General features: G+C 49.1%; 9 protein-coding genes across 9 annotated transcripts; 2 read left to right on the top strand and 7 right to left on the bottom strand.

Moving 5' to 3' along the window:
- Positions 1-360: 360 nt before the first annotated feature.
- Positions 361-3,153, bottom strand: EV420DRAFT_1257153 (uncharacterized protein; the record flags this gene model as incomplete). The annotated part of the gene is made up of 7 exons (XM_060466817.1): positions 361-477; positions 528-1,222; positions 1,274-2,133; positions 2,184-2,311; positions 2,364-2,743; positions 2,795-2,913; positions 2,966-3,153. The coding sequence occupies 7 exons, from the start codon at positions 3,151-3,153 to the stop codon at positions 361-363; spliced, it is 2,487 nt and encodes an 828-aa protein (XP_060339177.1).
- A 3,402-nt stretch (positions 3,154-6,555) lies between these two features.
- On the bottom strand, positions 6,556-8,791 carry EV420DRAFT_28278 (pectin lyase fold/virulence factor). Its single transcript, XM_060481524.1, has 15 exons — positions 8,539-8,791; positions 8,413-8,486; positions 8,303-8,357; positions 8,178-8,240; positions 8,044-8,127; positions 7,778-7,992; positions 7,706-7,725; positions 7,577-7,659; positions 7,447-7,533; positions 7,361-7,399; positions 7,266-7,310; positions 7,145-7,211; positions 7,014-7,101; positions 6,887-6,963; positions 6,556-6,830 (listed from the first exon to the last, which is right to left on the bottom strand). The coding sequence occupies exons 1-15, from the start codon at positions 8,650-8,652 to the stop codon at positions 6,619-6,621; spliced, it is 1,323 nt and encodes a 440-aa protein (XP_060339176.1). The 5' UTR covers positions 8,653-8,791; the 3' UTR covers positions 6,556-6,618.
- On the bottom strand, positions 8,741-10,661 carry EV420DRAFT_1494263 (uncharacterized protein). The gene is made up of 2 exons (XM_060470798.1): positions 9,789-10,661; positions 8,741-9,737 (listed from the first exon to the last, which is right to left on the bottom strand). The coding sequence occupies exons 1-2, from the start codon at positions 10,572-10,574 to the stop codon at positions 8,931-8,933; spliced, it is 1,593 nt and encodes a 530-aa protein (XP_060339175.1). The 5' UTR covers positions 10,575-10,661; the 3' UTR covers positions 8,741-8,930.
- Positions 10,662-13,779: 3,118 nt separating this feature from the next.
- On the top strand, positions 13,780-15,275 carry EV420DRAFT_1616043 (kinase-like domain-containing protein; the record flags this gene model as incomplete). Its single annotated transcript, XM_060475087.1, has 6 exons — positions 13,780-13,812; positions 13,865-13,993; positions 14,045-14,122; positions 14,173-14,497; positions 14,546-15,042; positions 15,096-15,275. The coding sequence occupies 6 exons, from the start codon at positions 13,780-13,782 to the stop codon at positions 15,273-15,275; spliced, it is 1,242 nt and encodes a 413-aa protein (XP_060339174.1).
- A 79-nt stretch (positions 15,276-15,354) lies between these two features.
- EV420DRAFT_27948 (uncharacterized protein) lies at positions 15,355-16,810 on the top strand. Its single transcript, XM_060481517.1, has 4 exons — positions 15,355-15,593; positions 15,648-15,731; positions 15,785-16,711; positions 16,771-16,810. Exons 2-3 carry the CDS (start codon positions 15,654-15,656, stop codon positions 16,670-16,672), a joined length of 966 nt encoding a protein of 321 aa, XP_060339173.1. The 5' UTR covers positions 15,355-15,593; positions 15,648-15,653; the 3' UTR covers positions 16,673-16,711; positions 16,771-16,810.
- Positions 16,781-19,124, bottom strand: EV420DRAFT_28246 (uncharacterized protein). Its single transcript, XM_060481523.1, has 3 exons — positions 18,841-19,124; positions 17,551-18,780; positions 16,781-17,502 (listed from the first exon to the last, which is right to left on the bottom strand). The coding sequence occupies exons 1-3, from the start codon at positions 18,857-18,859 to the stop codon at positions 16,889-16,891; spliced, it is 1,863 nt and encodes a 620-aa protein (XP_060339172.1). The 5' UTR covers positions 18,860-19,124; the 3' UTR covers positions 16,781-16,888.
- A 497-nt stretch (positions 19,125-19,621) lies between these two features.
- EV420DRAFT_1256851 (amidase signature enzyme) lies at positions 19,622-21,697 on the bottom strand (the record flags this gene model as incomplete). The annotated part of the gene is made up of 9 exons (XM_060466796.1): positions 19,622-19,875; positions 19,921-19,947; positions 19,995-20,158; positions 20,220-20,344; positions 20,394-20,770; positions 20,825-21,187; positions 21,235-21,262; positions 21,309-21,470; positions 21,527-21,697. 9 exons carry the CDS (start codon positions 21,695-21,697, stop codon positions 19,622-19,624), a joined length of 1,671 nt encoding a protein of 556 aa, XP_060339171.1.
- A 311-nt stretch (positions 21,698-22,008) lies between these two features.
- Positions 22,009-23,224, bottom strand: EV420DRAFT_1494212 (uncharacterized protein). Its single transcript, XM_060470797.1, has 3 exons — positions 22,565-23,224; positions 22,363-22,515; positions 22,009-22,314 (listed from the first exon to the last, which is right to left on the bottom strand). The coding sequence occupies exons 1-3, from the start codon at positions 23,034-23,036 to the stop codon at positions 22,187-22,189; spliced, it is 753 nt and encodes a 250-aa protein (XP_060339170.1). The 5' UTR covers positions 23,037-23,224; the 3' UTR covers positions 22,009-22,186.
- A 2,175-nt stretch (positions 23,225-25,399) lies between these two features.
- EV420DRAFT_1494177 (acid protease) lies at positions 25,400-27,708 on the bottom strand. Its single transcript, XM_060470796.1, has 4 exons — positions 27,518-27,708; positions 27,384-27,462; positions 27,138-27,327; positions 25,400-27,088 (listed from the first exon to the last, which is right to left on the bottom strand). Exons 1-4 carry the CDS (start codon positions 27,676-27,678, stop codon positions 25,551-25,553), a joined length of 1,968 nt encoding a protein of 655 aa, XP_060339169.1. The 5' UTR covers positions 27,679-27,708; the 3' UTR covers positions 25,400-25,550.
- Between the last annotated feature and the right edge of the window lie 168 nt (positions 27,709-27,876).

Raw genomic sequence — 27,876 nt, 5'->3', positions numbered from 1 at the left:
GTTTTTGTGTTCGAGTCCCGAAGAGTGCAGGCCTGCCCGCAACTGGGGTATCGATAATCGAGAGTCATTGCAACGTGTATAGGTGTGTTTTCTCGTCATTTGCCAGCTGTACGTCTTTATGTAACGTCCGAACATGCGTCCCGGCATCACACAGGCATCCGAGGCGTATGGGATGGGTATTGTAATGTTCATGATGATCGGTTCGGCACAGAATGGTCAGTGAGGAAGATAGATCGTGTTCATCCGCTATACCTATCATATCATAATTACAGAAAACGTATAAGAATACACACAGCCTTGTAGTAAGTAACAAGCAAACAACAGTTAGAAAGAGATGAAAAGATAAAGAGATGGACACTATCATGACCCAGACGAAGCTGTAGCAGCAACACGCTTCTCTACTACTCGTCGGTGCGTATTATTTCTCAGATGTACCTCAAAGTTCGAGAGGGTCTCGCCCGGACCAGGTTTGTACAGCTACATGCACTGGTCAGAAGTAGCCGACTCGCCGGAACACCAGAACACACCTTGCCAGGACAGTCCAGACATTTAATCCGCCACTCTGGGTCACTATTCGCTGTGACCTTGCGGAGGGCCACCTCAAATTTATCAGATGGGAAACGGTATTGAATGCCTTGCATACAGGTGGCTAGCCATTGAGGGGGCTGGGTACCGTCTATCGTCAGAACACTTTTTACAGACGACGGCTCAAGTCTGCTCACCCACGATCGCTGAGAAGGTGGTCCCGGAGGCCCGGATTGACTAGACGGTGGCGCCGATGGTTCTTGGACAGTGGTAGAGGTATCCGGCGGCGGCGGTGGCGGTGACGTGGAAGCAGGTGCCGGAGGAGGAGCGGAAGAAGCTGGTGGAACAGACGGTGTATGACTACCGGTCCCATTCGCTTTCGCCCGCTGAGCCAGGGGAGCCTCCGACGCACTTGATGTCGTTGACACAGGAGAAAGGGCGGTTTCCGCTTTCGACGGAGGTGGAACAGGCGACAGTCTGGGCGCAGGTTCTTCATCTGGTTTGATCCGGGGCGACTGAGGTTCTGAAGCTGGAGTCGTTGGGACTGTCCCACTTTGTGCCCGTAGCGCAGCAGCACCTCCCTTCTTCTTGCCAATTGTTCTTGCGAGCTCACTGTCCCGTTTGACATTTGAATGGAAATCAGGATCTGTGTTGTATTCAACCGGCCGAGGACGACGATGCCGATGCCAGAACTTGCCTAAAACAGGGGCCATCAGTATCATCGCAAGAACCATATTTAAGTACGCACCGCAAGTACCGCATTGTGATTTATCTCCCAACGGACCTTTCCTCCTGCCAATAGCGATACTCTCAGGACAACCACAGTTAGAACAGTGCCATACACCATCTATGAAGTTAGCGTGCTGGCCGTCAGCGAATTCCTTCTCCTTCGCTTCTCGTTCCAACTCCTTCGCCCTCTTCGCCGTCACCACCTTCGGGAGAGCGTTCATGGAGTGCGCAGCATCACCATCCAATGTGGAAGACGCGCCATCTGCAGCAGTAGAAGCAGGCACCGATGTGAGCTTGGCCCGAGGCCGTAAGACGGACGGAGGTAGTGGCGGAGCTTTGAAGTGTCCTTTCGGCTTCTTCTCTTTGGGAGCGGCAGGTTGTGGTTGTTGGGGAGCAGTGGGAAGTGTTTGAGGAAGGAGGGGTGTCCCGTTTTCGGATGCCACCATATTTGCAATGGTGAGTGAAGCTGCTGCTGCTGCTGCTCTGCGCGACGTGGGTGCATTAGCGGCAACTTGTAGTGCAAGGATAGCAGGATCCAGTTCGGGAAACCCAATGGCAGGCGTGCGATAGGTCCTGATCGGCTCTCGGTCTGGTAACGCGACGCCTCGCCGGCCCCTTGTATTTCGTTTTCGCCGCTTATTCATGTCCTTGTCACGCTCCTTCTCGTGTCGTTCGATCTCGCCGTCACTAAGATAGTTCAGCATCGGTGTAAACGACTGTACTTGATCTAGTGCTCGGGCACCCGATGATAAGCCGGGAAGGAATGACATCCGCAACTCGTCATCTTGTATCGGCGTACCATCGGATGGATGTCCAACTAGGAAGAGGGACTTTTGGTACGCCTGCACCTGTTCTCGGATAGAGTGGGCGATGGCAGTTCTGGATCAACTTGAATTACAGTGTTCGATCTGGAAACGCTGAAAACACACCTAAATTCACCGCCCAAGCCTAGCTCCTGAACATATATGTCCGCAAAGCCTTCAGGGGACGCATGCGGATTTTCTATATCCCATTCGAACTGGTCGTCAAGCTTCATCGCCCCAACAATGATATCCAGCTAGCGCAATTGGGTGAAAATCCTTCCAGACATTATAGCCTTGGAAACCTACCTTGATGACAATCCTCATGTCTTCGTGTATCTCATTCTCATCCATATTAAAGTCCTCTGCGTTCATGATTTGCTCGTCTTCAACCACTTTCCGTCGTTTTCGGCCCTTTTCAGCTCCATCAACGGTAAAATCTTTCCTCACGCGTTTTCGCCACTTCCGCCACCACGACGCGCTCTCTCCATCCAACTTTCCTGTCTCCGGAGCGCCCGATTCATCGTCGGCAACATAATCACCTCCTTCGCCATCGTAATTGGTCGAATGTGCCTTAAAATCGCTGAGTTGATCCTGAATAGATTTGACGATAACGGAGTGATAGCTCGAAGATAGGTTATAATCTTCAACCACGGTCTGTGCGAAATTCTCCGGAGTTATCACAGGGTCTGTAATGAAAGTCAGCTGCCGAAGTCTTTTATACAGACAAATAGATATACCATTCAAGTTCCAAACGAATGTGTCCCGCATTTTATGATGCTGCTCGACATCAAACTCCAGTCGGATGGGTACAAGCTGCTCTGGCAAGTTCGCATACCGAGCGTCGATCTTTCTAGGCCTAACGAATGGTGATAAGCATCGCAGCAGATAAAAGATGGGAAAAAACACACAGCTTCAGGCCCTCCCTTTTGATGACTTTACCTCGTCTGCTATCCCTTCTAGGTCTTGAATTCGGATACCTGACATCGAATCCTCTTCCTCGGTTACCCCATGGTGACACGATGGCCCCCAAACCAACATTTACGCCGCCTCCTCTTTCCCACCACCTTTTGCCTAGCGCTTCCCGCTCCGCTGCCATCCGCTTCCGCATCTCCCCATATACGTTCTCGTACTCCTTATCAAGCTTCATCCAGTCCTTGACGTCACTGATTTCTGCTTCGCTCAACTCCGGAATAAGCTTCAACGAGTCCTTGAGTGGTACCGTAGTGATTTCTGTTACGGCAGGATTTGTTGGCGGTAGCGGAGGAAGCTTTGCAACGGCTGGTGTAGGGGTCGCCGACGCTGCAGTGGAAGCAGGTGCCGGAGCCGTTACAGTTGGCGCGGTCGATGCGGGTGTAGGAGCACGAGTTGGCGTAGACACTGAGGCGGAAGCGCTTGGAGGAGCGGGAGTCGGCATTGTAGGCGGGCCGGAAGGTATGGCCGCAGGCACAGGCGCTTGTTGGGGAGGCTGCTGTATCGACGGGAGAGGCTGTGGTGTCATCAACGCATTCAAATTTGTTGGAGTTGCCGTCCGCGGAGTTGTGGGTGTTTGAGGGACAGCATTCATTCTGTTCGGCGTAGGCGTTCCTTTCATAGCACCATTAGCAACAAATCCAGTACTATTCGAACTCGCAGACATGGGCCTCGTCGGCGAAACGCTTCCGGTATTGCCAATCGGGTAACCACCACTGGTTGCACCCACAGGAGGGAACATGCTAGGGCCAGCGCTGTCGATCCTTGGGCTTCCTGCAGTGCGAGCACCCACAGGCGACGTCTGGCCATGCTGAGGATATATATTTCCGGGCTGCTGATCAGACATCGGTTTGGGAAACATAGAAGGGTTCCCCCCTCCTCCACTGCTCATCATGTCTCCAATACGGCTAGGCGGACGGACCTGGTCGACACTGGGAGCCCTTCGCATACCCATCGCAGTTCCTGGGCGCACTCCTGGTGGCGGAGGTGGCATCATAGAGGGTCCGTGTGAGCTGGCACTAGACGGTCTGTCGTTGCCAAACCCAGCTCCCGGGAACTGTTGCTGAGGTTGAGGTTGAGGCTGCTGCTGGGGCTGCTGGTTCATCATGCCTCCCATCTGCGCCATCATCTGTAGCTCTTGTTGCCTCTTGATTTTCATGGACATTCGCTCCATCACGACTTGCTTGTCGTGCTGGCCGAGGCTTGCGAACTGTTCACGGGTCATCCCCGCCATTTGGAGCATCATGCTGAACTGCTGCTGTTGCTGCTGGGTCATCATGCCAGGTTGTGGTCCGTGAGCGACCGCTGGAGTAGGTTGGGGTTGGCCCGTCATCATATTGCCGCCGTTCATGCCGCCGAACTGGTTTGTGAATCCACCGCCTCCGCTCATTGAGCCACCGAGCGACGTTGCCGTGATGCCGCTCATCGACGTTCCGGGGCGCTGCATTGACATGCCGTCGACCAAGTTCGTAGGTGGGACACCACCGGCGGTATTCATCATGTTGGGTAGCGGGGTCGAGACACCCATTCCGAGGCCGCCCATATTCATGCCGCCCATGCCCATGCCCATCCCTGCAGTGTTGAGATTGCCGCCACCGCCGCCGCCTCCCATGTTCATCATGTTCATGTTCATTCCACCGCCGCCGCCGTTCATCATTCCTCTCTCGCGAAGAATCTGGGCAGGGCTCATACCTCCACCACCACCTCCAGACATCATGTTCATGTTATTGGCCATTCCACCTCCCATGCCACCTCCCATGCCGACCCCCATAGCACCCCCCATATTGCCTCCCATGCCTCCGCCCATGCCTCCGCCCATACTGCCCATAAGTTGGGCGGGGTTGATACCTCCCGCGCCAGAGAGAAGAGCTGCCGGGTTGATGCCTTGGCCATGAGCTTGTTGATGAGGGAAAGGGGACTGCGAAGCTGTAGGGTAGGATTGATTCATGTGTTATATATTATATGTTTTGACGGTTCTGTCAAGGCCATCGTTTAGTGAAAAGATAAATGTAGAACGACATGCTCACTGTCGATAGGTTTCCAGCGAGTCGCAATTCCTGTAATGACTGTGAGCATTTGCACGAAATCAGCTTGAAAGGAAATATCAGTATATTGTGTACTAGTCTGACAGAAGCGCCTCTCACCGAAAAAAGGTCGAGCGCTGCCCGGCGACGAGGACAGTACACGTATACAGAAGAAAAGCTTACCTGAATACACAACTAGGAGGTCATCAGTATGGTAAAATGGCAGGAAAAGAAAGTTGCATACAATGAGCAGCACGATGAGCAGACTCTATTAGTAGCAGCAAGGAATCAGGATACCACGCGTAATCTTGGGAAGGGCGCAGACAGACCTCTATGGTAGCATATCCAACGAAACAGAGAGATAATAGCAAACGAAAGGGTCGCGAAGACGGGACGAGCACTGGAAAAGCGATAGCGTGGCGGGATTGAGCAGAAGGTGTCGGCTTGCGCCCTTGTTGAAGCTGGTTCACAATCAACCGACGTCTGTCACGTTTTTGTCACACCCGGGTCACGTCACCCGTTTCCCGACGATGGGCATCCCAAACGGTACACAACCATCTCTAGCAGAGGCAATGGCTACACCGACGGGAGATGGTCATGAAGGGATAATTTCAAGTTACATTCGCTTTACTCCCGGCGTAGTTTTCACTCGTTTTATTTTTTCTGATCAAGATCTAGATCTTACGTCCGTTTTCCGGATATTGCCTACTCCCCCTCGTAGCCTCACGAGTCCATTTCAAAGGGGCGAATAACCGCGTTCTCTCGAGGCTACCGCGACCTCGTCGCGACCCGTTTTTCGTCCTTCCCCTCGATACATAGCTCTCTGGGAATTTTTCTTTTCTTTTCTTTCCTTCTCTTCTGGATATCGCCATTCTGAATCACACGGAGACGCCGCACGTATTCAACTACAAGTTCCGAGCGGACGATCCTCCTGAGTATGAATGCCCCACCTTTGGTTCACCCGCTACCATATCACGTCATCAATTATTGTGCCAAGTGCCCTGACTGAGGTCCCCGACTTTCACATCCAGGCAGCGTCCAGTCCCGTCGCAGGCCTATTATCCAGGTGGATGTATATTTCAAGCTTCTCTGACCATGCGATTCCGGAACACGAAATCCTTTGCAAGGTTTCGATCGTCAATTACGCGTCCAAGGGCAACAGCATCTTTCCTTATCCAGCCATCTCGACTCGTCCGGTTTCGAACTGACAAGAATGAATCCGAGCCAATTGACGGTATTGCGCTCCGATATCCGTCAGTCACATTCTCAGAACCACGCACCCTTGTCTTAGGCCGAGGTAACGACCCGAACGCGGAATCGGTCAGCAATTCATTCTTATCATGTGTCGGCCTCAGTTTTCAGATATCTTTAACCAGGCTGAATCAAAGGAGACCCTCCTGGGAGAGGGAGAAACCTTTCTCTACATATATTTTCGTCCAGTGACCGCTCAATTCGGAACGGAGGTAAATGAACATTGTACAACGTGGTCATGTTTGTCATTTCCTTCGAACTGTTGTGCAACAACGCCACCATCGTAAAAGTAAGCTTCGAAGTTTATTGCAACCGCATCATTTATTCATATTGTTCCAGTCTCGTTGCAAGGTGCTGAACAGAATCATTGAGGACGTACAAGTTCCTGGGAAAACAAACATACCGGCTAATCCCTCCAGGTCCGTAACATTCCGGCAAATGTACTCTGGTGCCTCGTTTTCAGGCCCCTCAACATCAAAGCCGTCAAAGAATACACCATCGCAGCCTGTACTACACTCGATGTCTACAACTGTGCATCCCAGTTCGCAGTTAGGTCCATTCCCTAACGAAAATAAAGAGACTTACTCTCATTGGTTAGTGCGGTCCCGCTCCAATTCAGAAACTGTAGGTTCGCAAAAGTAAGCTGAGACGGCAGATCACCGCTGTCAACATTCGCTGAGTGTTTCGATCCAGAACACTGCGTGGCACATACCTGTGTCCATTGTTCGTTTGATACAAATGGAGCGGCTGGTTGACCCGGTCCAAAACCACGTTCTTGGCAACAATATTGGATACAAAACCTAGCTCCGTCAGATGCGGTCCGAAAGATACCCATATGCGCACCTCCTCCTCCGCCACCGCCTGTCGGCGGGGATCCGTTAACGGTGTCAGTCCAAGTTTTGAAGTAAACCTGCAAATGTTGTAAGCCGTTTTGTATCATCATGTATGCGCATCCCACACTCACGCCGTTTGCCATGTTAGGCTGCACATTTGTGTCTAATCTCACCATCTGCAACATATATGTCAGTTGTTTATATGCAAGATCGAGATGATACGTGCTCGCAGGTCCTCCATAAGAACGTTGTTGACAATGTCGCTCTACAAATCGTTATCGTCCATAGCGTAAGAACATGGAAGATACGCACCAAATTGTAATATTGCCCCAAGGAACCAAATGCAATCCCGTTCCCTCCGCGACAGGTAATGTTTCGAGCGAGTATGTTGGTCGAGTTCTGTCGCTATCAACAAGAGAATGCAGAAAAGCTTACCACCTACTCCTTTAATAGCCAAGCAATCATCCCCGCATGTTACATCCCAATCCAGCAGCGTAACATTGTCGCTTCGATATGTGTCTATCCCTGTAGGAGCATTAGCCTTCATTCAGAACAAGTACTATCCACTGACCATCCGTATTAGGAACAATACTGAACATCCTTTATTTAGTGCTTTATCAACAGGATGGGAGAGGATACTCACTTCTGACCTGCAAACACTGGATTGCTATTGGTTGCGTTGCAGAGCATCCCTTCATATCTTACGCCGCTCGACTCGGCTACAGCGTTACACCAGAATGGGGGGGATTCAATGCGAAAGTTCTTCACCACAGAATTGGTTGCACGGTAGAGAGTCAGAGATAGAGGTCGACCATCACCGTCAGCCCTAGTGTGTGTCGTGAAGTACTCCCACCATGGCTGGTCAGCGATGTGAGCGGTGGATGACGTACGGCGTTCTATCGGACGCACCTGTCCATTACCTTGGATACCACCCTCGTTATGCGCGTCGATGATGAAGTCGGTTCCTGTCACAACAAACCACGAGGCTTGGCTCTGGCGGGATTATCAGGCGGTTGGGATGGAGAACGTCGGGAACGAGGCACCTGTATGAAAACGACCCTGTACGTGTTCTCTGCATCTAACCAATACTCGATGTCCGGTTGAAACTGAATAAATGCGCAGTATCTTATATCAATCAAAGCCGCCTTAACGAAGATGAGACCCTTACGCTCAAATACCCGTACAGATCGACCTTGGATGAATGCAAATCCCACGTCATCTTTCTGTTGATGATCGAGTTAAAGTGTAACGCCGATAATCGGATCTAGGGATGCGTACCTGGTAATGTTATACAGTCCGGGATTGAGCACAGTCCAACCGTGTCGCCCACATTCCTCAATGGCTCTCTCGACCTTCATCGATATTTCCTTAGGTGTATTCAAGGAAGGAAAGGATGCGACTCACTTGTTCTGTATCATCAGCACCTTCCCCCAAAGGACTAATCTCGCATTTTTTCGCGGTAGATGGTGATGCGACAAGTATAAGGGTAATCAAGAGCTTGGTAAGTGGGAAGCGCATTTTTCGTGGAGCACGATGTCTTCTTCATGGTAGGCCATATATATATTCCAATCAACTCCTCCGTTAATGTTCTACCGTGGTCACATTAGGTGCCCCTCTGATGCGTCACGAGCGAATAGGTATACAAGATGGTATTGGTACGGGCCGGTACATACTACTTCTTACAACATACAACAATATAAAAGTAAACTAAAACCAAGTGTAGAAAGTGTCTGTCCCAACCGAAGGAAACGCAGTAAATCTCTCATTTCTACCATCTCGTTGTACGGAGGTCGAAATCAGTCGTCAAAGATCCCGCTGCAAGGACTCTTCTGCCAGAGCCGCCTATACGACGCATGGACATCGGCTGCCGCACCGGGCATCAACACATTCCTCTTCGGACATATCCGGTTCGCGTCTTCTTCTCCTTCCTCCTCCACGATCTCCAAATCACCGCTCTTGACATACGGCCTCGCAATCTCATTGCATAGCTCATGTATGCACTCGACCCCATATACTTCTATCCAAATCTTCGCCAGCTTCGCAACCACACCGGTCACGTTCTCTGCCTCCGTATCGACCACTGCGACTTGGTAGCAGTCTTCTACTCGCTTGGACATGCTTGTTAACGTCCAGCACTCTTCCAGAAGGCTATCTCGGAAGTACACGACGGACTTGGTCTCTTCCCAAGGAAGCTTCTTCAGTCCGGCTCGCGTATTCGCGCGTCTTGTGCGTTTGCACCAAATCTTAGGTGTCGAGCGTACAACTTTACCCTCCTTTCCTCGGCGAGATAATACCATAAAGCTCTTCTCTCGAGTGCATGCATTGACGAACGCCTCAGCCTTTGGATCGTTCAGCGAAAGGCCCATACAGACGGTGATGTTCATTTCCGTCTCCGACCATTGCGGCGTGTGATCGATGATGTCGTTATACTTTGTAACAGTATAGCGATGACTGAAGTCTGAGTATTCAAAGTAGTTGACTATGGAGCCGCAGAGCATGAGGATACTCGACCCATCGACGTTATGGTAACATTTGAGCGTCGATTGGTTGAGATGGGTCCAGGTAAGAATGGTGTACTGTGTCAAGGCTATGACCTCATCCATCTACGCGCCAGGTTAGTACCTCCTATAGAATTCGATGAGAACATGACTTACTGTCTTGCAGGTTTTCCGCAAACACCCATAACACCGAATTATAGAACTGAAATGAGCCCAGCTGCGAAATGGTCGGGGTCCTGTAGTCGGGTCTTTATAAACACGTCCACCCAGGACGACGACATAACTCGCAGAATCGTCTACCGGCCTCAGGACGTCATCAATTGCCGCTCGAGCCTGATCCGTGAGTAGCTCTACAAGACCAGTCCAAAGCTTGGATAGTGTTTGGACTTCCAACTTCTCATCCCGAAGAAACTCCATCGCCGAAGTGTAATTCTGAGATGTGACCATGAGGGATGCGTCTGTGTATACTATCCGCCGGATAATAGAATTGATCACTTCGAGCTGTTCATGGTACCACTTGGATTCGGGATAAGCACAATACCTCGAAATTCGGGTGTAGATTTTCTCTCTGAGGATGGTAGCCTTCTCTCGTAGTGCCACCTCCAGCGGGTCTTCCACTTCGGCCCGGACATCGTGATAGCCATCATCACTGTTTTCGATGGACTGGGGGTGGCTGGCGTATTCCTCGGTCTTGGTGGCTCGTAGTGGAGCCTCGTCATATCCGGAACAGTCCACATCAGGCTTTGATGTGTCCACCGGCCGCTTGAGGACCCAAAGTGCGTTCTGAGATGCGAGAATGAGTTCATACGCCCGATGCTCTACTTCTTCGAGAATTCTCTCCACTTCTGATTGCTGTTTTATGAGCATTCGCCAGAATTGTTTATGTCCGAAGTCCTGCTGAATTATCAGGACAGGTGAAGGATAAGATATGGTATAATACATGCCATATCGTTTCTGAGAAGGACGTTAGGATAGCTTTTATATACGTTGCGAAGGAGATTCTTACCCAAAGAAGCGTTCAGTGAAGTATGCCCTAGAATCGATGCATCTGTTTCCTTGGCATTCAGATATATTGCGCGAACTTTGAACAAGAACACACACCTAGTAACCAAGTGGTACTTGTATAAAAGAACCTTGTTCCAAGATCCTAGCCTCTCTAATGACATGCATGACCTGATCTTCTTCGAATTAGTGCAAATGGTATGTTGTTCGAAAGCATTGAGAGCAGCGTGGTGAGCCTTGTAGTTGACATATAGCTTGATGCGCTCCTACGAGACAGCTTCAGCGGCGTTCAGTAGAAAGATGAGGAAAAGTCCGACTTCATTATGGCGAGCACACCAAAGGAATCCTGGTTGGTTATTCACGTTACAAGGTCTCTTGTGGGAGTCAAGAGCGGCGCAGATCCCGGAGCATTCTTGAACGGAAGGCATTGATTCGAAGAGCAGTGGAGAATGAGGGGTGTGACAGTAATGCAAGGGTGACGACATTAAAAGGTAAGTAGCGCCGTGTTATAAGAGTCAAATACGCTAGACAATGGCCCTGTTCCTATCGTACACGTGAACTATTGACTGCGACGCGTACCGCGCAAGTAGCGAGCAAAGGCAAGAATGAGAGAATTGACTGGGAGGGTCCTCATGAATCGAGTCAAGTGGGGCACTGGTGGACTTTACAGTACCGGTCATAGTTGAAATGATAAACTCGACTTGGGACTCTCTCAGATGTCCATTAGATAATGCTACCCGACTGTTGCTTCAACAACCATGAGCGTATAACGATCGGAGTAGCTCTCCAATATGGAAATTTCTGATCGGCACTATAGTAGTGATCGAATGTTGAATCAAGCCTGGCAGCTTCCCACACTCCTGGGTTGTTGATCCGGGTCTCTGCAAGGAAAGAGGCTGTTCTGAAAACTGCAAAGTGCAAAAATGACATTACCAAGGCTCGAACCAGCACTCTGGAATCAAATCTGTTGTTATAACCACTTAACCATAACACATCACCATCAATGTTTCGAACTAGTGGGGACCCGTAAAGACTTTAAGAACACTTATTGAGGTAATATAGAAATGTCAATTGCACAGTATCTTTACGATGTATCATTCATCAAAATCTAATACGGCAAGTCAAGCAAACTCCCTCTCGATGTCACAATGCCCATAATGAATCAACATTGGCATTTCGACTGAAAAGACCACTCACACACATTGTTACAGTTCATAGCCTTTGAGCAGCTCATAATCACTATGCATAGAGTCTATGTACCCTTGTCTAGCTTCGCAAACTACTTTACTTCCCTTAATACGGAGTCACTACGATTGAATGACCTCCGAACTCCCAAATACCTCTAATCTGAGAATTTCACCTTCCTCGAGGTGTTCCATTCAATTTTCTGTATCGTAGATTCGTACCCAGTGCTCTCTAGTGGATAACTTGACGCAAGTTAAACTTCTGGCTAGATAATGATCGCAGTGGTAAATTTCGGATATTTGGACAAACCTTGACTATTTTGACTATGATCACCGCGGCAAGTTGAAGAGCGCTCGAGAAGCACAAAATCATGCCAAAAATAGAAGAGTCAATGAGAAGCGCGAGTTGTGTAGCCAATGAGAGCGGCGACGGAAGCAGGTTCCGACATCCACCTGTTGTATAGTAGATATACAAAACATGTATACAATTGATTTCCACTAAGTTGCTCGGTACATGCTGGTACGTGCATAAACATTGTTCAATGAAGCTCACGGTGATAACTAACGCATCATTCAAATTGTATTCCGTGAGAAACACAAGGGATATACTTAGTATTTAGATGTAGGTTGCCATGAGGAGACCCATGAAACTCGTATTAGAGGTAATTGGAGACACGGCATGAGCCATATGCATTGAGTTTATGTACTGGTAAACGAATCCGGAGGTTGTGGTAGAAAGACTCAAGATCAACACTCATTACACAGTGATGATAGTGAATACGACGTCAGGATTAGGTAAGGGAATGTAACTGTCACTGTTATTCCTCAGCGGGGTGGCAGAGGGAGATCTTCTCACCGTGCCTGTAGGATGTGGGTGAAGTAGCTTTCCCTTTTTTCGACGTGGAGATGGCTGTAGCGTGGCACCGGATGTCATTGAGGGAACACGGATGAAGATAGAGACGAGGCTAACATAACAGTTGAGTAGTATTGCTTGTGACTTGCCTAGATTCATTACATAGGACTCTTGCCCACGCGAGAAAATATAATGGTAACGAAGTATGTTGACCTGTTAAATTGAATAAGCAAAAAAACACGCTGAACAAACACCAGGGCTACGCACCCCCAAAGCAAAGTCTAGGCCCAGTCGAAGTATCTAGTGAAGGAAGCATAATTTTTTTGGCCGTTGGAAGGTCAGACTGCATCACGGATAAGAAAGTCGACCGAACTAGCACATGCGGTCCATAATGAAACTTGGCATTAGGAATCATTTAAGCCTGATCGTCGTCCTCAGACCTGCCAGGGAACACCGCCCATTTTCCAACCCAACGTCAGTTATATGACCCTGAACCGGCTAATGTCAAACATACGTTCGGTAAGAATATCCAGAGTGGAGACACGCGTAGCCGGCGTTGCGTCGGCGTGGCAGTGACTGGTATAAGGCTCGAATGATTCAGTTCATCAGCATTCCTCTTGTACCTACACTTCCATCATCCTAGAAGAAGACTTGTCTTGTATACCCCCGAAAAAATGGGGACCCAACAAAGTCGCCGTCAAAGTACAAAAACCCAGCGTTCGAAGACCCCACCGTCTGGCATAGACCCCCTCGCCATCATCCCTACGGCTGCAGCACTAAAGAACCAGATCACGGCGGTATTGGCGAAAAAGCATGACGACGGCACGAGGGAGGTGGTCAGCAGTGCACAGAAGGTACGGACGGATTTAGATGTGGCTGTGTGACGCTTTAATTGCAATTGCGGGATGAAACGAGACTTTGATCAGAGATACCATCTTGCTTTCTACCTTCATCCTCCTCTTTTTCGCCTTGTTTTGACCTTGCCCAGTAACCTTTTCGAAGGTTTCATTTCCAAGACAGGAGCGCTCACCATCACGTCTAGACTCGACCGTCTGAGGCGTCCGTAACCTCCACATTTCCAGCGCAACCAGAGACCACTGCAACGACAATGGCTCCAGTGAATGCTACCGTTCCTTGCCAGGTACATTCGACTGTATACCCTCCAATCCCTGACCGTATCTACTTTGCATCAGTATCGCACCGGCAAGACCCTTGGAAGCGGGACATATGCCATCGTTAAGGAGGCCATCCACATCCAGACGGGGGAATACTTCGCTTGCAAGGTTATCAACAAGAAGCTCATGGAGGGCCGAGAACACATGGTACCCGTCTGGCATCGTATCTTTGGGTCGTCCTACTAATGGTCGCTACAGGTCCGGAACGAGATCGCTGTCTTGAAACGTATATCTAGCGGGCACAAAAACATTGTGACTCTCCGTGACTACTTTGAAGTATGTATACATCTTTATCTAGTTGACCAGTACCTCACAGATTTCTACAGACCTCTCACAATCTTTATCTATGCTTCGATCTTTGTACTGGCGGGGAGCTTTTCGACCGGATATGCGCTAAAGGCAACTACTACGAAGCGGACGCTGCTGGCCTCGTTCGCACTATTTTCCAAGCCGTCAAGTATATCCATGCCTCCGGCATCGTTCACCGCGACCTCAAGCCAGAAAATCTTCTCTTTCGCACAAAGGCCGAGGAAGCCGACATCATGATTGCAGATTTTGGCCTCAGTCGCGTAATGGAGGAGGAAAAACTAAATATGTTGACTGAAATTTGCGGAACGCCAGGCTACATGGCGCCCGAGATTTTCAAAAAGAGTACGCGCTATATCTAATTACGTGGCTGACTGCTGATTGCGAGCATAGCCGGCCATGGGAAGCCCGTCGATGTTTGGGCTATGGGCGTAATCACGTATTTCCTACTCGCGGGATACACTCCCTTTGATCGTGACTCGCAACAACAGGAGATGGAAGCCATCATTGCTGGCGACTACAAATTTGAACCTCATGAATATTGGGCCAACGTTAGCGATACCGCTCGAGACTTCATTCGAGACTGCTTGACAATCGACCCATCCAATCGCCCCACAGCAGCACAATGCTTGGAGCACAAATGGCTTGCGGACACATTGCCTCACTTCGTTCCTGACCCCGAGAACCCAAGTGGTGGTCCAGCTGATCTACTACCACATGTCAAGAAGGCCCTCAATGCAAAGCAGCTATGGCGCAAGGCGGCATTTAGCATTACTGCACTTAACCGTATGACTGCTCTCGCCGGTAACAGCCATCTGGACCCGCAGAAGCAGGAACTGTCGGATAACGTGCGATTGTATAAAGAGGAGAGTGCGAAGGAAGTAATGGAGGTAAGACGTTTCGTATCTACAGCAACTATAATACAATTGACAGGACGTATCAGAATGCTTCTATCATGCATCATCACAATATGAACCATCCCACTGAGTCGTCTTTGGACATCAGGCAGAGTCTGAAGAAGACGGATGATATTTCGGTTGATGGAAAGAACTCGGACACCTTGACAAGTAAACTTGCCAAGGTTAGTCTGGATGCGAAGGATAAGGAGGCGAAAACGGCGTAGAGGTCCATGGACTTTGACAATACTACTTTACCGGGATGACAGAATTGTTTGTACTAAATATATGAACTCCGTTTGATATCTTGTAATCATCAACTCGGATGCAATCGTAAGTCATTCCGGGCCTGCGAGAGGCTGTGGCACTGGTTCGGCGCAGCAGCGCAGTCAGAGGATGGGACCTGCGTGGACCTACAGCATACGTAACATCTTACCCTAGTCCACCCCGTAGCATTCACATGCCTGCAGCGGCCTTGATGTGCCAGCGCAAGCTGTAACTGTTCATGTCTGCCCTTTTACCTCCTTCCCGGGCAAGACTTGGTGGTACGTAGCATCTTCTGCTTGCGCTAGCCAATTCTTCAATAAAGATTCCCCCAGAATGTCATGGCTGAGATCGACCTAGAGGATCAGCGAGGAAGTAGTAGAAACGACGATCTGCTCTTGGTACTCTCTGTATTGAAGGCACGTTCCTTTATTCAATAGTTTCGGTTTTTTTATTCAATAATATATCACAGCCAAGTGACGATACATACGATGCCTCCTTGAGCCAACGTGCCTTCTTTGAGAAGGCTACAACAATCGTGAAAAAGATATACTGTATAAACGACGCGTTACAAGAGTTGCTATTCACCCTCTACGATTCTTCACACAATTGTACCTGTTCGCTTCCCAAAGAACTATGTGACATCTTCTACCAAGGACGGGACGATATTGCGAACACAATGCGATGCATACTGGATTCCATGAGTGCGGTCGACGGTGCCCTGCGTTCTCTTGACAGAGCTCTCGGCAACCCCAGTCATTCCTGGGAGGAAACTTGGCGCTACATTGCCGATTTCCGCCAATCCGCTCGTACCGCCGAAGAACAATGGCGCCAGACCCGTGCTTACCTTGTCGACGAGTTTACCACCTCGCTTCGAGATCGCCTATTTTCACCCTACAACCCCCTCCCCCGTCTATTCTCCTGGACTGTGTATCTCAAATCTGGTGTCATTTTCCCACCTCTCCAAGCTTGGGGACTCCTCGCCGAAAAAGTGGAGGACATTTGCGGAGCGATAGATGAAGTGCTGGAGATTGTAGGCGAGGTCGAATCGTTCATCCTCAGTGTCCGTCGAAGGATCCTGCATGTTCAGTATGACGCGAATACTCTATCACCGGAATTACGAGAGCAGGTGGAGGCGGCGGGACATAAGCTTCGGTGGACCTTCACCTCTCATTATCTGATAATGGATGACGGTGTTGCGGATATAACTTCTATATCCGCTCATATTACGGACGAGTCTCTTTCGGAACCTCAAGATTCTTGGTCTCAAACGGTGACCAAGGGAGCATTGTTTGGAGTGGGTTTCATGGTCTTGAAGAATCTCTGGGAGGAAAGTACGGGTGTCCCTGCTTTCTCATAAATTCTCTTAAAGGGCATTTTTTTGTTTCTGTTTCGGAGAGTAAGGTCAAGGCTCACAGCTACTACTCAGATATTGATCTGCATACGTATCACTTCCAGGCGCTTGTTGACAGCCAAGTGTATGATTACACTGTAGACAAAAAGAAATCCAAACAAGAAAAACCATGCCGTGGGTAGATATTATTACACGAAACGGCCCAACGGGTGTCGCCGTAAATCAGTCGGGGTAGCGCGTTTTCTTTGCAAAAATGATAAGGACTGCAAACAGTGACGAGATTGCAATACCTAAGAAAATTGCGCCACCCCATGCGGTCCTGAGGGAAGCAAAGTCACTGCTAGGAATGGCCAAAGCTACATATGCTTTACTCCGTAGTCCGATGTAGCTGCTATTGCACCAGCAGTTTGAAAATCCATTTCCCAGCTGTGCCAGACAGAATCCAAATAGGAATAGCGCGTTGAGGAACGCCAAGGTCTTTCCTGCTCGGGAAAAGCGTCTGGACCATACAGTAAAACCGCTATCATGGTTCGGCAATGCAGTGCCACAATTAGCTCCAACGGTTTCCTTCCTCCCGCAAGATTCTGATGGAAGCGTAGTTTGAGAGGACTGACAAGCCGATAGAGGCTCGCTTGGCAGATTTGGTGCCGGCATCGATATTGGGATCGCAGTCAACGGGATATGTGCTAATGTATCTGTTGCGATTTCCATGGCAGGACGAGGCCCCGGCCATGTAGATGAACGATGAGCTAGCCACGCGGATACAATCATGCACCACCACGCCACTGTCGAAACCAATCCATAGATAAGGAAAGATAAAGACCGACATCCCAGACCTACAGGAAACGTTAGAATGAAAATGGAGTGATATGATGCATCAGCACCTTTTGTAGGCGTAAAATAGATGACGACTATGCCTGATGCCGTGGAACCCCATTGGACTATCAAAGCTGCAATTGACGCTTTTAAAATCCGGCACCCCACACTCTCTCCTTGACATTCCACAGGAGTTTCGTGGTAGCAACGTGAGATGATAACGTCTTTAGTACCATCTCTGTGTTCATCGTCGATGGTACCATTGCCTCTGATGAGTCCACGAGCATGCGCTTTCTCGGCAGCAGAATGATACAACTGGAAATAGTCGAGCACCACCTGATTCAGCCAATACACTCGTGCGAAGTCAAATATCGGCAGTGTACAGTAGATGTCATCGTTTGGAAAGTTCCAGCGAGACGTGCCAGGTCTGCACAGGGTTATTGGATGCTTATTTGGAGGACACTTGTTGAATTGTCCGGGTGTGTCTGACGCTATGACAGCCTTACTTCCCGCGCGCAGTAGCTGACTTTCGAGCCACCGCCTGTCGCACTCGGGAGATAAGACTATCCATCCTACAACGACCGGATACAGCCAGAGCCAAAGAAGACCGATGCTTTGCCCGCTGGCGTTGGAGTCCTGACTTGGACTATTGAGTGCATCGATGATGGTGAAGATGAAAGCAATCAAAACCCAGATGAGATTGAAGAAGGCAGAGATGGTCCACCCGAGTCGTCGAGCTTCCAATGCCTTGACGAGCCCTTCCCACCATACATCATTTTGGGGGAGGACGATAATAGATGCTATCACTTCGTCTGACGGTTCAAGATAAAAGCAGCAATGCTGAAGGGCATTGAAAGCTCTGGCAGTGTGATTACGATTGGGATATCGCTTAGCAGTGTCAAGGAGGCGACCGATCCAACGAGTGTTAAGGGCGGAAAGAGAAAGGGAATAAATGATAAGGGTGGGAGAGCCGACGGCGAGAATGATGTAATTAGCGTTTTCGAATAGGTCGTTTGCGCCAAAAGGAAGTTGCGACAGTAAAGCCAACCATGGAACAAGCCAAGCGCTTGATTCCTGAGCGAAAGATGGAAATGAGAAGGGCTCCGACCCTCGACCACACGCACGATAGCACAACTCAAGTGTCACGGCAGTTGCGTTCTCGTAGGTCAAAATTGAGTTTCCGTCCTTATCCAAGACACCGTCTAGCCCATAGTTTCCCGACTGGATATCATCTAAACATTGGTTGAAATTGACGCCAGCTGCTGCTGGTATAAGTAGTAGCACCCAGACAAACAGGTCTGTGGACAAATCATGTCAGTTAACGACGCATATATGGTCATGAAGAGATAGATACTCACAGCGCCTTGTGGAAGCCATGTATGAGGTGTCGTGCTGGGGGTGTGCAGAAAAGCTCCTGGATCAACGTGAGAAGGGGGCAACATAATCGCCTGAAACCCTTGTCCACCTGTCTTGTAAATGTTGCCTGCGGTGGTACAGGGTCAATAGCTCTCAGAATATATTGACGCAAATATAAGTAACAATCAAGATGACTGAACGTAGAAGATACCGACACAGCATCCGTTCACGGAACACGTCAATCAATGAATGCAGCCCGAGGCAATACAAAGTGGCGCTTAGTTGTGAACGCCGGGAAAGCGCTGTGTCGTCATTTCGGTATAATTCAAACCAAGAAAGTGGATGTAGGATGGAGCGCGTGTCCACTAAGCATCTGGCTGGACAGCCATTTATACGGGCGCAAATTGATATCAAGGGCGCAACGAGAGGACTATGGCATCAACGGTTCAGTGAATCGAAGGCGATGATGTAGAGGAATTATCTGAGAAACTTAAGGCGGTCTGTTGATGAAAGATGTGGGGATTCAAGACAAGGTAATGCCACGATGCACATAGATAGAACGTCGGAGACTCAACATGTACTCCATGCGTAACGTCTATCAAGAGCATGGAACACAATATACAGACGCCATGTTAAGTGTACGAGTGAGACAAGTCACATACATTTCTGTTTCATGCTATAGGCACATTGTTCCGGAGAATACGCACGAAAATGGGATATAGTCAGAATGTGAATGTTTGGGAGTAGACTAGTTGGAGCAAAAATGCGGTCCACTGGCCAAACCTATGGATGCATGGTTCGGAAGCGGTTTCCTATAACGTCCCGGAGCTGTGTAGACGGAATTGCTTCCGGGAATGCCTTTCTCATAAGCCTCGTTTGACTCTTCTGTTCGTACGCAAAAGCGTAACCAATTAGGTCGAACTCGGAGAATGCCGAAGCAAAGAATGATAGACCAAATGGGACTCCAGGTGCCGGATACACCGTCTCAGGACCAGCACTTTCGATAGTGGTGTTGTCAGGATAAAACCCCAAGGGGACTATAAAAAAAGTCAGGAACGAAATCCTATGAGTTCTGGCCTCACCAGTCACAATGGGATACCCGACGATAGCTGAGGGACATCAATTGCTGGGAAAGGGTTGATGCATTGCGACTCACCTGCAATGGTCGTCGTGAACCCTGGAGAAGGTAGAACTAGCGCGTCTAGGTCAAACTCCTTCATGGCGGCATCGATACCCATGCTTCCGCCAAGCTCCCGGTCGATTGCTAGAGCGCTAAAGTAGGCATCGTCGAAACCATTAGTGGCCTCGGATTCTATCAGCCTAATAAATTCTTCAGAAGGGGCTTTTGAGACATATAAAACAATTGGACACTTGCTCAGACTGATCGGTGAAATTGGCTGGTTCCTCAAGGTCGGGATGATCATCGTTGAATTTGATCAGGTCGGTAAGACTGCGTACTCCCGAAGGATTCTTGATAAGGCCGGAAAAATACCTGTTCAGTTCAATCTTTGCCCAATAAGTTGATCGAATGACAGTCGCGGTGAAGTAACAGTACCTTAAAATCGACGTCTAATACAATAGTCTCATTGTTGGACCTCAGAATCTGCTCCGCCGAAGGAAGATCAGCGGGATCCACCACAGTTGCTCCCAGGAGCTTGATTGTCTCGAGAGCAATTTCAAACGCGTCCAAGACTGGTTGATCCAATCCCGACAGCGAGGGGTCGAGGAAAACCTTTCTGGGAACACCAATCCGCTTGCCAGCGAGAGCACCCATTCTTAATGCTCGGGTATAGTCTGGAACGACAGACGGTTGTGCCAGAGTAAAATTATCGTTAGGATCCTTGCCTGCGATGACGGATAGCACAATGGCTGCGTCTGCCACCGAACGCGTTATAGGTCCAACGGTGTCCTGGTGGGATGAAATGGGTATTACTATGAATCCTTACATTTTAGCCCGCTCACTGTTTCGCAGGTTCATTTACTCACCTCCAGCCCTTGATGTCAGGCCCACTGTCGGCTTAATACCTGCAACGTTGTTCTGGCTCGACGGGCAGGTGATGCTTCCATCCGTCTCGGTGCCGAGCGTCACTGCCGCCAGACCAATCGACGCTGCTATGCCAGATCCCGAGGACGAGCCACACGGATCTGCACCAGGAAAGTATGCACCTTTCGATTGTCCGCCGCGGCCGGACCAGCCCGATGCTAGGCGTCCGCGGAAATGAGCAAATTCAGAGAGGTTGGCTTTGCCAAGGATTTTAGCGCCAGCTTTGCGCAACCTTTTGACTACGCCAGCATCATCCGGAACTACGGAATCAAGAAGACTGAATGAACCTGCTGTGGTGTTCATCCCTGCGCGACGGATATGAGTCCGGGGTTTTGAAGAGAAATTAAGTTACCTTCGGAAGCAACAGTGGCGATATTGTCCTACAGGACGCGTTAACAATAGCATATAGCCACGCGAAGAGCACACTTTTAAGAGAATAGGAATGCCATGTAACGCGCCTCTTTTTCCGCGCAGTTGTCTTTCAGCGTCCATTTCCGCCGCCTGGGCCAACGCCGACGGGTTCGTTTCAATTATGGCGCGAAGCTCAGGCCCTTGAAGGTTGACTTCGTCAATTCGTGCAAAGTATGCCTACAACTTGTTGCAGCTTCTTTGGAAGGAGAGTGGTTGAAACGTTGAAGGCGCACCTTGATTAGATCAACGCTGGTGAACAGCCCCTTATCCAAGCCATCCTGCAACTCCAACACAGATGCCTCATAGAGATCTGGGAAAACATCTCTAGCTGTGCTCTGTTGCGGAGAAATTGCATGATATCCCGTTGTCAGGACTGCGAGTACCAATGCAAAAACGACTTTCATCCTGTTCTTGCGAGGAAGGGTTCCGATTCTTCCATCGAGCTTGAGACTCTTATCGCAATATTCTTTCCCAACGCCATGTGGAATTGATAAGAGTGTCGTCCAGAGCCGGAAAGCCGCCACCAGACTGTTCCACTTACTAATTGAATCGAAAAGAAGGCAACGGATGCAAGATAAAACACATAACCACGAAATTGCATTCACTGTCAACCGTATTAGACGGCAGCTGAGCAAATACCGAAAGCTGAAGGAGGAGCCATGAGAAAAAAGCGGTGCTTTCGACGTCGCGTGTGTTATTCAATGACCGTGATTAGTAAAGGAGCAACTAAACAGGTGATCATGATCGTAAATTCGTGTACATTAATAAATTTATCCGTTACACAAACTACCAGCGTCTACAATTTTGTCCCTATAGGGTCGTCACGAATTAAATAAGATTAGAGTTCATCCACAGGTATAATCATATATCCACGTTCCCAGAGAAGATGGTATTCATGTCGATGACCGTGGAACACGAAATGCAAGCAGAGCGTTTACAGCGGCTTTCAATGATAATCTTGGTGATGAGATAGGTTGAATTGTCCGAGGAATGCTGGCAGCGTCTGGATTGTCATCGGCGACTTCGAAAGATGAGTGTCGACAGCAGTTACGCAACTGAAGATGCTTACCGTAAAGCACGGGGGCATCTAGCTTGGTATCAAAGTAAAGGGTGAGAGATCCCGAGGTCAAGAACTGCCCGCACAACCTCCCAGCTTCTCCTTCATGTGCAATCACACATTTGGTACGGATGCCCTGTATTCTCAAGGCCACTTGGGCTCCGGCTGTATCATATTCCATCAGACAAGCTGCGAAGTAGATTGGACCACTCACGTTTTAAGCTCCCAGAATATCCTAGTGCTATCAGAGTTTCGGGTGGGACGTGCGACTTTCCGATGCCCGTATCGAGGATGAAATTGGTAACGATTGAGTTCCGCGGAGTACCGGTGTATTTTGAGCTCGGCGAGGTGTCGAGCTCTACGGCGAAGCGCCAGCCCATGAGACCCGCTAGTTTGCCATGTGAGATACGGAGACCTGCACATGGTATCGTAGTGATGTCCGTTGTTGGCGTCACCATGTCGGCTCCCATCACCTTGTTTAGTTCTGTCCGACTGTGCTGTGGAGGGTATGACGACGATTCTGATATGTGTCGACGGTGATAGTCCCACTTCTTAGGAGAGGAGGGGAAGCTATCAATGCTTGGGGCGCAGGTACTCGAGGCGTCGGATCTGTGGCTGTAGAACGAGCCCGAGCCCTTGCGGGGGGATGTAGTAAATTTCTCGTCACCATAGGTATAGCCCTCCATGTCGTATTCTTCCAGGAACTTGATTTTGCTGTCGGTGGGTCGAAACAGTCTCCCAGGGGGCTGTTAATGAGTGTCAGAAAAGAAAGAGGGTATTAAATAACGATATGGAAGTAAAGCGGCCAGGTGGCCAGGGCTAAATCAGGGGAACACCGGTAGAAGACTCACCACTCTTAACAGCTCAATGATTCTACTGGAGTCGGCGTGTACCCCTTGTATGACACGATCAGCGTGCAGGGCTCTGAGAAAAATGGTCTTCCGTAGAGTTGCAACACCCTCTGATTGTCGGCCTTGTCGTATCAACACGCAGCCCTTATTGAATTGGACTTCTGCAAGATGGAGAGAGAAAGCAAGGCCAAGTTCGTCGTAGTGTCTGCATTTTAATGGTAAGATGGACGCTGGTAGAGCAGACAACAAACGGACACCACGCTGCTTCCTTTCATTCGTGATTCTGCTGCAGTAAAGTCGTCCAGCGCCTTGGCGAGCTTGTTCAGGGCGTGATAGCATACGCCACGTTCATAGTACCTTAGTAGAGATGCCAGTGAGTTGACTGCAGCAATGCAGGTGACACGACGCACGCAAGCACCAAGGACGGATCTAACGCGATTGCTCTGGTCAAGGACCTCACTGCTTCGTTGTAATTCTCGATCCTTCGCTGTATCAAGGCCATATTTACCCAAATCTTCGACGTATCAACAATTTCCTACCGCCGATGTAAGTCCCAGAAACGCTCAAAAAGGTCGTCTCAACTCACCTGGAATAGCACCAGAGCCTTAGCAAAGTTTCCTGCATCATTTGCCTCCAATGCCGCATTCCATACCCTGAGCTCCGTCTTCAAAGCAGCCAGGGCCATTACGGATCCTGTCTTGAATTGTGATACCGGTAAAAGATAGGGAGGAGAATAATTCGATACGGAGTGATATGACCGTCTTGACGGCCTCCGAACTTTGTTTGCTACCGGCTAATCCGGTCCGGTTTCGGTCAATTACCTCCGAGTCGAACTTGGCGATCGTTCACGATCGAATTCTGTTTTTCAAGATCGTTACTACATTTACTATCATTCAAGTTCTGGCATCTTGGACCATCTGCACCATTTTCTTCAGATTTTTTGGATCAATCTCAGTATGGTCTCCTTGCCAGGCTCATGGCTTCTCTTGCCTCGGGCGAAGGGCAGGATTTTCATGGTCGACTTGTGGAACATATTCGAACGCCATATCATTGACATGATACGTGCCTTGACAATTACTCTTAAAGAAACGATAGTCGTAGGAAAATGACCCCAACGCCTCAGCTTCAGCTCTGCCACTAACCGTTATCGCATGCAACCTGGTTTGCAGAGATTAGAGATGAAATGTACTACTGAAAAGCATATGTGACACAAGATTTTATTACTCTTTGCACTACATGTACATATATAAATATCAGTCTTCTCTGTCCGACATCGCACTGTCAAAATTGTTGCAACCGCCCCTCCGAGTTGACAAAAGAATTACTCCGTTAATCTGACATAACATGCCAACAAATGCTTCTTGCCCAGAACATTGTTTAACGTATTCATCGTACTTGTCATTGAAACATTGATAAGAGGCCTTGTAACCTTTCGCTTTGCCATCGATTAAGTAGCCCCTATTGCTGATGGCGTTTGACCAAATTCAATTTGAATTTGAACGTACTTGGTATCCCACTTTCACGACTACAACTAAGCCCACCGCCCTCCGGGTTCTACTTGTGGAACTCTTGATGTGTACGGCACGGATACCTGATTATTCTCTTCTTATGAACGACTGGTGCATTGCGCAAATGGAATTCTAGCTTGTTACTTACAAAGTTCCGGCTCAGGGAACGCGAAGGTGTGTCTCTAGACAGAACACGCAACACTGAAGGATGCACATGCGCATCTTTCGTCTTCTCGAAAGCATAGCAACGCCTGTAACTTCATTTGACTGTCCTTCTCTTCTGACCATTAATTCCTGAACGTCTGTCGTTCCCTCTCAGGCTACCGCTCTCCGTCCAAGATCTCGGGACCGTCTTTCGGATTACTGCATGGTGTTATACTATTTGGATATCCATTGATTAGGGCCTGGTCAGCCTTGCTCCGCTGAAGTGCAGATTCTGTCAAGCGCACATTCCTTTCTACTTTAACTTCAATATGTTTGGTCTGACTTTGAGAATATCTAGGATGACACCTTTTTGCCCTCGATTCATGAAGGATGCAGAGGCTGCTATTACATTGCAGCACTTTGTGCGGCAGAAAACTGTCTGATAACGCGGTCTAGGCGGTCCATATTTTTATGTCTGACAGCGCTAATACCGCCTTTTGTCCGTATATTACCTGAATGTCGACATAGTGAGTCTTCGCACCTTCGCTTCATCCTTTCAGTGCTTGACTTGCTACGTGGCAACAGACTCTCGCTAATATTTAAAAATTGTCCAATTAAGCAGAAATAACAGATGGATGCAATATGATACAGGTATGTATATGCAATAGATCGATAAATATCAAGGTAACTTAAATCGTTAAGGTGGTCCAGCTGTCGCATGTGTCCGTCCACCTTCAGATGATAGCAGCTGCTCCCTCTCTGAATCCGAGTCCATCTGCTCTCTCTCTTTCCCGTGGCTCCCTTTGTGACCTTGTCCCCAGTCAAGCTGTGTCGCAGGGTCCCAAGGATCACTCAACTCCCCGAACTCTCCTTTCCAGCCATCGTAGTCACCCACCTTCGTGACATCGCTGTTGACGGTATATTCGGATAGCATCCTTTCGCGCTCTGTCCTTCTCATATATGCCTCAAATCTCCGCCTCCGCTTCTCATCCTCGCTGATCTCCAAGTCTGCCAGCTGGTAAGCACCAGGACCATGCTTCCCGTTCCGCAGGCGAGCCCACCACGATTGTTTCTTGGGGTTGCTATCTCCTCTTCCAAGGGTCGTGGCTATTGCCATTTCGACAGCGGAATTGCCATCTGTTCCCTCATTTATCTGATTTCGCTCCCGCCTCCACATCGTCCACCTCCATAGACCAAACATCAGGAAGGCCAAACCAAAGAAGCTACCCACTCCGATCAGTGCTGCGTATCCAATCTTTATGCCTCCTCCGTTGCTACTGCTTGGCGTTCCGCTCGGACCACTGGCCCCATCTAATGCCCGTCCTTCCACTCTCACAGTATTGAACTCGGACATCGCAACTCCCGGCTCTGTCAGACCCATGAGACCGAGTTGGTATCCACTATTATCCCCCTTGCCATTCGTCCCCACTGCTCCGTCGAACCCAAGCACCATGTATACATTCCGCAGGAAGGGCACACCCAAAATGATGTCTCCCGCATTTGCGGTGTTAATGGAAGAATCACTGGCCTGAATCAGACCCACACATGTGGTGGTGTCGCCAGAATTCTTCGATTGTAGCGCCGTTAGATCGAGGGGATGCACCGAATACACCACCGACTTTGAGCTCATCTTCAATGTCAGCGTCATATTCAGAGGCGTCTTGCATGGAATGTAATACTGTCCATCAGCTCCGGGCCCTATGCCGACTGCACCATATATTCCATCCGCAATTGCCTTAGTCGTCAGGATTATCGGCACACCTGAATCTAACACTGCTGTGGTACCACGAGCCGTCGAAGGTAGTGTTACCACTCGCTCTTGGTCATCCACCCACACACTGACTCCCTGTACCGTCACCTTCCACAAGGTAGTGCCCATATTAACGCCCAAGTTGGACGTACTCGTCACCGGTCGAGTGTATTCGATGCTGTCAAGACTACCTCCTAACCACTCTGGCAAGTCACTCTGTTCTGGATGTTTTGCGATACCTAGAAGCGGACGACGGCCCCCGAGCGCACCACCGTCAGGACGAGTCATAAGAAGACCCATGAATTGATTGGTGGAGGAGACGGATGACGACGAAAATATGTTGGAGGAAAATGTAGCTCCATCTGGCGCGTTGGAGTCCGTAGCCGGTATGAGACTTGTGATACGGGAATTGGAGGGTGGGGAGAGGCCAAGCACTCCTGAAAAGCGGGATCCGAGGGGTTCACTGACCACGACAGTGGCAGCGGCTATGCGGAATTTGGTCGAGAAATTTGAGGATGGACAACAGCAACTCACCTAACGCCTGCGAGCCTATAGTGAACTGGTCGTTGATATCAATCTCATCCCATACAACGGTACCAGTAACGTTGCCAATCAGATAATCGATGTCGAATAATGCGCCTGTCTTGATGACGGAGGTACTTTGGCTTGAGTCGTAGAGGGGACATGAATTTGAGCACGATGCGCAATCGGTAGACGCTAACCACTATATGAAACCAAAGCGATGAGCTTAATACTTTGGAAATAAGATCATGGACGCACCAGATCGGCTGAGCCTGTGTCTACTTGGACGCTCAGATTTTGTTTCGATGATCCAACTAGGAGAGGCAATGTGTAAGACCTGTACAGGATGATGTTTTAAGTCAAAAACATGTGGTGACAAACGGAACACAGACGCGTCAAAAGCACTGGAACCGACGTAGTTCAGAGGGATGAGGACACCATCATCGTCGCGCGGTTCTTGCTTCTGCTTTCCTTTCCATAGCGGCATTTGTCGAGGAAGTGTTAAGGAGGGGGACCTAGGCACCGCATGAGATGACCACAAGACATGAAACATGTATTGCCGACTATTTACTATATTCGGTGCCGAACTGAATTGAGAAATATCAATGCGGGGAAGAATAGCCGCATACTGCAGCTTAAAATTAACGTGTTGATTGCAGGTTGAAAGTTGAACCCTTTCCAGATACATGATAATTGTGATCCCACCAGGATAAACATATTTTCCATGCTTAGGAATTTTACGAAAAGCCCA

This window comes from Desarmillaria tabescens (genome assembly GCF_030435595.1).
Source record: "Desarmillaria tabescens strain CCBAS 213 chromosome Unknown EV420scaffold_1, whole genome shotgun sequence".
Lineage (NCBI taxonomy): Eukaryota > Fungi > Basidiomycota > Agaricomycetes > Agaricales > Physalacriaceae > Desarmillaria > Desarmillaria tabescens.
The sequence above is the reverse complement of the archived record's forward strand: the minus strand, read 5'-3'. Positions and strand labels throughout refer to the sequence as shown.